The 8,473-nt window shown below is 38.0% G+C and overlaps 1 protein-coding gene across 3 annotated transcripts; it reads left to right on the top strand.

The window, feature by feature from the left end:
* Window positions 1–2,776: 2,776 nt before the first annotated feature.
* On the top strand, window positions 2,777–5,497 carry LOC309500503 (uncharacterized protein; the record flags this gene model as incomplete). 3 transcript variants are annotated; one of them, XM_082172113.1, is made up of 2 exons in its annotated part: window positions 2,777–2,998; window positions 4,281–5,497. In XM_082172113.1, exons 1-2 carry the CDS (start codon window positions 2,839–2,841, stop codon window positions 5,495–5,497), a joined length of 1,377 nt encoding a protein of 458 aa, XP_082028239.1. In that variant the 5' UTR covers window positions 2,777–2,838. The 3 variants fall into 3 exon arrangements, with proteins under 3 accessions (XP_082028239.1, XP_082028238.1, XP_082028237.1); XM_082172112.1 differs by having other exon boundaries at window positions 4,251–5,497; XM_082172111.1 differs by having other exon boundaries at window positions 4,191–5,497.
* Between the last annotated feature and the right edge of the window lie 2,976 nt (window positions 5,498–8,473).

The raw sequence follows: 8,473 nt of genomic DNA, 5'->3' as shown, positions 1-8,473 counted from the left end.
GTGTGTGTGTGTGTGTGTGTGTGTGTGTGTGTGGTGTGTGTGTGTGTGTGTGTGTGTGTGTGTGTGTGTGTGGTGTGTGTGTGTGTGTGTGGTGTGGTGTGTGTGTGTGTGTGTGTGTGTGTGTGTGTGTGTGTGTGTGGTGTGTGTGTGTGTGTGTGTGTGTGTGTGTGTGTGTGGTTTTGGTGGGATTAGGATAAAGTGTTAAAACCATGGGATAAAACCATAGACTGTAAAAAAGGTTAAAACAAGACCCTTAAAAAGAAATACAGTGGCAAAACTGAACCAGGAGAAGAAATATAGGATTTAAGAGTCAATAGTAATATACAAAGTTATATTTTAGGATATTTTTTTCTATGAATAAATTGATTAAATGTATTTTGATATTATTGTTATTTATATATATATATATATATATATATGAAGAGTTCAGACGCAAAAGCCTCTAAGAGCCATCTGAAATTTTCATCTAGAATGATTATTTTTATCAAGCATGTATATTTAAGGTAAATAATTTCACTTAAATGACAATTAATAGGTAATTTGCATTGCAATTTAAGTGAAATTATTGAACTTAAATATATAAGCTTGATAAAAATGATCATTCTAGAAGAAAATTTCAGATGGCACTTAGAGGCTTTTGCATCTTAACTCTTCATATATATATATATATATATATATATATATATATATATATATATATATATAAAGCATGCGGTATTAAAGCGAACTCGCACAATGGGTTCAAGGAAAGTAATTTACATTTAATTTAGTTCGATGCAGCTCGGTATACGCAACAACTGAGGATATTAGAAGACATGTTTGTCGTAAGTTTTATTGTAAAAATGTAGGATATCAACATAATGATGTAGTTGTTTATATTTTTAGCTTCATTGCAAGTGTATGACATTTGATATAAACAATGGTAATTAAGTGCTTTTCCTAAAAATGAGAAAGAAAATACGGGGTATTAAAACAGTATGAACTACAAATAAAGTCAGTATGTGAGGCTAAATAGATGTGTTTTAGTCTGAATTAGGTAAGATGTGTGCTTCCATTTCAGTTTCCACAAATCCCTTCACTCGATTGGGATGTTCTCTTTTGTTCTGGGCGGCAAGTGCAGTAACTGTAACATCGGGCATATTTTGTAGTTTTAAAAACATATTTATACTGACTTCATCAGGCTCAGAAAATTCTTCACAAAGAACACAAAGAATGGCCTTCTCAGCTGCCATAGTTGCAACTCTTGCGTCATCAGAACAGTGTGTCCAACGCATCACCGTTTCTGTTTAAAAAACGTTGTTCAAGGTTTTGTCGGGGCTGAACGCAGCCCTGGCGTGAACTAGGCGGTTAGCGAATCACAACACACTGGGCCAAGCTGACCAATCAGAGTCCATCGTGTATTTCTGAGGGAGAGGCTTCTTGTAACCAGGAAATCATCATTCATTTTGAACCAATAATAGGATCAAAAAGCAGTTGAAGGAGAATGATCATTTAGTTATCTGACTCCAATATAAGTAATCTGACCCCTTTAAAGTATTGTTTTGTTTTTTTTAACCTCAAGGTAATTTAAGGCTTTCTTGGATCTGAGAGTAAAACATAAAATGTAACCAGAATTAAGCAAGTTAAAATCACTTTAACATTATCCTTATAGTAATAAGGGTGGATATTCAATGCCTTTAAAGCAGGCAAAGTTGTTTATTACGTCATGTTTAAATAGACAGACAGCACAATGGAACAAAATACTATATAGAAAAACTGACTTTTCTTCTTATACCCTGAGCAAGGCGTTGTTAAACATGAGTGGAACAACAACACCAAAACCAACTGGTAGGGAACCAGAAGACCATAAACCTGAAGACAAATAGCTGGTGATTAAGCGAGCGAGAAATACTTTAACATATGTTTCAGTATCAAGATTGTACATTAGGATTAATATCTCAATTAAGTTCAGCACAATTATGTTCAGTTTATAAGCTGTCAGATGAGACAAAGCATGTTAGAACACATTAGTATATCAGTAGCAAGTAGTGGGAATATGTGTGTGTGTGTGTAGCAAATGGCACAGATGTGTGTTAGAGGTGGAAGAGACTCACTCGTCAGTCCTCAATCTGCATAATGACGATTCCCTGCATACATTAGCATACTGAGATGATGAGGCCATTGTCCCACATTTAATTCACATGTATACTTCTAAACTGATAACTGCTGTACTAGAGCAGTAAATAGTTCTACCCATTTCACATCAATAGTTCCAGTTTTCACCTCATTTATTATGCTGATGTCTTCAGATCTCCTGTAAATGGACACTTAAAGCTCATTTCACTGCTCTAGACTAAAGGTATCTGTTGGTGACAAATATGTGGCTACGTTTTTCTGTGCAAAATCCTGTGCAATCAAGCCCGCAAATGTCCTTGTAATTTGCTTCAACCTTTCCAACCTTCATGAAAGATTATTTTATGGAAGGTTCGAGTGGTGTGTGTGTGTGTGTGTGTGTGTGTGTGTGTGTGTGTGTGTGTGTGTGTGTGTGTGTGTGTGAGTGAGTGAGTTTGTGGTTAAAAACTAAGTTCATAATCGATCCAGAATAGTTGGAGAGAAAATCGCGATGCATCCGTGTATCAATTTTTTCCCCACCCTTAATTTTAATGAGGAAGCAGGATAATGTTCAGGTTAGTAATAAAATAAGTTGTGAATTAGCATCAGTTACTTTACAATAGACAGACAAACCGGCATAAATGCTTAGATGTGATATTTTGTACAAAGACAAACTCAGTCAGATCAGCTCCTCTGACATTGGATTTCATCATCAGTGAAGCTCCTCCCACTGTAATTCTCCAATAAATGCTGGAATATTCCCATCAGCTACAAGTGAAGACGAGCACAGAGCATCAGGAAGAGCTGAAATCTGCAAAGACTGAGTTTATTAAAGAGGACAGTGAGAACATGAGTGATCCAGAACCCTGCAGAATGAAACACACTGAAGATCCTGAAGAACAAAGAGGTTGGTGTTTATTCTTCATTCATTCATGATGCTGAAGAACATTCATGTTAGAAACATTCAAGCCCTTCTTCACATTTAGACAAACAGGTAAACTATGAAATGGTACCAAATGTTTATTAGCCATAGATTTCATTAGTCATCTTTCATGTCATCTTTCGTATTCATGTCCGTATAGTTTTATTCATTTTGATTATCATCTGCTTTAAGAGTGTTACTACTAGGTTGAATGAAGGAAAATTATTTAGATGTAAAATAACTAATGGGGTGATAACTTGATGATATACGGGCAATAATTCCAAAAAAAAATAATAATATAAAGAATTTCTTTTTTGCCACCCTAGGCAGCTGTAGTTTGCCTATATAGGCATGCGCCAGAAAAATGTACAACCTACTCAACTGCACTTTTAATTTAGCTGAAATATCTATGTTCTGTTGGTCAAATGTGATGTGAATTCGACAAATGTCCCAAAATTCACTCAGGCTTGTGTTTCCAGTGTCCCACTTTCACATGCGTATGAATGAAGTGAGAAGTCTGGTGTGACTGGCCTTTAATAATGAACGTTTTTAGTAAAATAAATGAAATATCAGTGTAAAAGTTGGTGTCAGAATTATGGCACTATTGTATATTTTTTTTATGTTAAAATTAGGGTAGACAATGAAAATAGGTCTAATAGGTTAGACAAACTTAGTCCCGGTCACGTTGGAAGAAGTTACCGAGCTGGGGACTATTTTCAGGCGCTGCGTCATATCATTACGCCTGCTGCACCCATGGTACAGCCGCACAGTTCCTTGATTATTACGCCGGAATGAGAGTAGTTCCTAGCCATATAGGCTTAGAAAATCGCAACTTTTCATTTTCCGTCGATCTTAGTACACGGTTTAACTACAGAAGAGTCAAGTTTTAAATAGGAAAAATATTGAAACTCTTTGGTCATTTTGAAAGAAATGCTACTGGACTCATCAGAATCAATGATCTGTGCTAAGCTATGCTAAAAGTGGTACCGTCAGACCCGGAGTTCGGCTGAATGGATTCTAAAACGGTAAAACTCAACTGTTTAACTCTGGGGGAGATGTAAAATGAGCTTATTTCCGAAAAAAGTGGAGTATCCCTTTAATTTCCTTTCACTTGATTTTTCTCTCTTTGAATTATTGTGTCCTAAAAAATAAATGAATTATTTTTTATATATTTCAGCGCTGATGGAAGTGAAGGAGGAGAGAGAAGAACTGAGTGAAGTGAAGGAGGAGAGTGAAGAACTGAGTGAAGTGAAGGAGGAGAGTGAAGAACTGAGAGAAGTGAAGGAGGAGGAGAGTGAAGAACTGAGTGAAGTGAAGGAGGAGAGTGAAGAACTGAGTGAAGTGAAGGAGGAGAGTGAAGAACTGAGAGAAGTGAAGGAGGAGAGTGAAGAACTGAGAGAAGTGAAGGAGGAGAGTGAAGAACTGAGTGAAGTGAAGGAGGAGGAGAGTGAAGAACTGAGTGAAGTGAAGGAGGAGACTGAAGAACTGAGTGAAGTGAAGGAGGAGAGTGAAGAACTGAGTGAAGTGAAGGAGGAACATCATGTCAAACCTGGAGAAAAACCTTTGAGTCGCTCAAAGACTAAAAATACATTTTTAAAGAAAAGAAGAGCCAAGAAATATTTCACCTGCACTCAGTGTGGAAAGAGTTTTACAAAGAAAAGTATCCTTGAGTGTCACATGAGGATCCACACCGGAGAGAAGCCGCATGCATGTGATCAATGTGGGAAAAGCTTCAGACGAAAAACAAATCTTAAGGAACACATGAAGATCCACACCGGACAGAAGCCGTATGCGTGCCAACAGTGTGGAAAGACTTTAATAACCAAACGTAATCTTGAGCTTCACATGAGGATCCACACTGGAGAGAAGCCGTTCACATGTGATCAGTGTGGAAAAAGATTTCTCAGGGCATCAAACCTGAAGGCACACCTGACAGTTCATACAAAGGAGAAGCCACATTCATGTTCTGTGTGTGGAAAGAGTTTTTCAGTGCGGCAATCTTTACATACCCATCAGAAAACTCATACTGGTGTGAGAGAGTACATGTGCTTTGAGTGTGGGAAGACTTTTATTACAGCGAAATGTTTAAAACTGCACCAGATAATTCACACTGGAGAAAAACCTTACAAGTGTTCACACTGTGACAAGCGATTCAGTCAGTCACAACATCTGAAAAGACATGAGAGGATCCACACTGGAGAAAAACCTTACAAGTGTTCACACTGTGACAAGAGATTCAGTGATTCATCATCTTTGAAATCACATGAGAGGATCCACACTGGAGAAAAACCTTACAAGTGTTCACACTGTGACAAGAGATTCAGTCAGTTATCATCTCTGAAAACACATGAGAGGATCCACACTGGAGAGAAGCCGCACACGTGTGATCAGTGTGGAAAGAGTTTCTCTTTTAAAAGTCAGCTGAAGAGACACATGAAGATCCATACAGTGGAGAAACCACATCACCACAGTCTGATATCATGATAAGTAGTTCATCTTTATGTGCTTAATTATGCTGTTTAATTAATATTAAAGAGGTGTGTGAACTTGCAAGTACGATGTCAAGGACTGTAATTTGCTCTGACCCCCTTCCTGTTCGCAGGAGTGATGAGATAGTTAGTAGATTATGTTCGCTTAACGGTTGGCTGTCTCGGTGGTGTCCGCTTAATAATATAGAATTCATAGACAATTGGAAAAGTTTTTGGGTTTTTCGCTTTAAGAAGATTAAAGAAAATAGTCCAATGCCGTGGTACAACGAGCACACTCGGGCCCTTAAGAGAGCAGCCAGAAAAATGGAGTACAACTGGAAGAAAACAAAACTAGAGGTATTTCGCATTTCATGGAAAGAGAGCTCAATTACTTACAGAGAGGCTTTAAAAGCTGCTAGATCTGCTTATTTTTCAACCCTATTAGAAGAAAATAAACATAATCCTAGGTATTTATTTGAAACGGTGGCTAAACTAACGAAAAATAAAGCTTCAAGCACCGAAGTTTCCAAGCAACACAGCAGTAATGACTTTATGAACTTCTTCACTTATAAGATTGATAATATCAGGGACAAAATTATAACTATGCAACCGTCTACTACAGTATCACATCAGGCAGTGCATTGTAGTGTCCCTGAGGAAAAATTTGATTCATTCGTTGCTATAGGAGAGGAAGAATTTACTAAACTCATTAAATCATCTAAATCTACAACATGTATGTTAGACCCTATACCGACTAAGCTACTGAAAGAAATACTTCCAGAGGTCATAGATCCTCTTCTGAATATCATTAATTCGTCTTTGTCTCTAGGATACGTACCAAAAAACTTTAAGCTGGCTATGATTAAACCGCTTGTTAAAAAAACGCAACTTGATCCTTCAGAATTAGTCAATTACAGGCCGATCTCGAATCTACCTTTTCTGTCAAAGATATTAGAAAAGGCAGTATCCTCACAACTGTGTTCCTTTCTTGAAAGAAATGATATCTGCGAGGATTTCCAGTCAGGATTTAGACCGTACCATAGTACCGAAACAGCTTTCGTTAGAGTCACAAATGATTTGCTCTTATCATCCGATCGTGGTTGTATCTCTCTATTAGTGTTACTCGATCTTAGTGCTGCATTTGACACCATTGACCACAACGTTCTTTTAAATAGATTAGAACATTATGTTGGCATTAGTGGAAATGCACTAGCATGGTTTAAATCATACTTATCTGACCGTTATCAGTTTGTAGCAGTAAATGAAGAGATGTCTCATCGATCACAAGTTCAGTATGGCGTACCACAAGGCTCAGTACTAGGACCGCTGCTGTTCACTCTGTACATGCTACCCTTAGGAGATATCATTAGGAAACATGGCATTAGCTTTCACTGTTATGCCGATGATACTCAGCTCTATATTTCTTCAAAACCTAACGAAACTTATCAATTCACAAAATTAACGGAATGCATAGCGGATATAAAAAATTGGATGACTTGTAATTTCCTACTTCTAAATTCTGAAAAAAACAGAGTTTCTAATTATTGGACAAAAAACTTCCTCACGTAATAATCTAGAATACTGTCTAACACTCGATGGCTGCTCTGTTAAGTCTTCGTCGTCGGTTAGGAACCTGTGTGTGCTCTTTGATACCAATCTTTCATTTGAAAGTCACGTGTCTAGTATCTGTAAAACTGCATTTTTCCATCTTAAAAATATATCTAAATTACGCCATATGCTCTCATTGACAAATGCGGAACAATTAGTTCATGCGTTCATGACCTCAAGGCTAGATTATTGTAATGCTCTACTGGGTGGTTGCCCTGCACGCTTAATAAACAAACTACAGCTGGTTCAAAACGCAGCAGCTCGAGTTCTTACCAGAACCAGGAAGTATGACCATATTAGCCCAGTTCTGTCAAAACTGCATTGGCTCCCTATTAAACATCGCATCAATTTTAAAATATTGCTGATTACTTACAAAGCACTAAACGGTTTAGCTCCGCAGTACTTGAGCGAGCTCTTAACGCATTATAGTCCGTCACGTCTATTACGATCTCAAAATTCCGGCCAGTTGATAATACCTAGAATATCAAAATCGACTGCTGGCGGTAGATCCTTCTCCTATTTAGCACCAAAACTCTGGAACAGTCTTCCTAACATTGTCCGGGAAGCAGACACACTCTGTCAGTTCAAAGCCAGATTAAAGACACATCTCTTTGACCTAGCTTTCACATAATACATTATAGACTTCTATAATTTAATGTTAGGCTGCATATAGTAGGTCAGCCGGAACCGGGAACACTTCCCAAAAATCCTGATGTACTCGTTACATCATGAGAAGAATGGCATCTACGCTAATTTTAGTGTCTGTGTTTATCCCGAGGTTTTTCCTGCAGCCTGCCGGATCCAGGCCGTATCCAGATCTGACGAAGGACCTTCGCCTGGACCGATGACAACGCAGTGCTGAAGTGCCAACTAGTCTCTCCCTATGGAGGATCCCACTACCACTTTACAGATAAGGCGTTGTCGGGAAAATTCGTCTCGCGGTCCTTCCCCAAAGCAACAAATAAAATAAAATTCCTTATCAAAATTAATAAGGAAAGACAAGTATTTTGTTTAGGCTTGGCTTGTAGGGAATTCCAAACCTGTGTATATTCAAACGCACATAACTATAGAACCCATTCTAAATGCGCATGTGAACGCCATCAGCGTTTCTCACTGGTTCGCGTTTAAAGTCTGTGTAGAGGGAATGGTGTCGTCTTAGCGGCCCCTAATTTAATAACAAATGGAAATAACTTAACTCTGCTGTAAAGCCGAAACAATCTCTGTTACCTTAAATTCTACGCTTATCTCTGTAAAGCTGCTTTGAGACAATCTACATTGTTAAAAGCGCTATATAAATGAAGATGACTTGACTTGACTTGCTGAGAAACAAAAGCTGTGTCCCAATTCAGGGGCTGCATCGATGGCCGCATTTGACGCATTCAGT

This window comes from Leuciscus leuciscus (genome assembly GCF_965113295.1).
Source record: "Leuciscus leuciscus genome assembly, chromosome: 1".
In the NCBI taxonomy this organism is placed as follows: Eukaryota; Metazoa; Chordata; class Actinopteri; order Cypriniformes; family Leuciscidae; genus Leuciscus; species Leuciscus leuciscus.
Note: the sequence above shows the minus strand (reverse complement) of the source record. Positions and strands in the feature narration are given on the sequence as shown.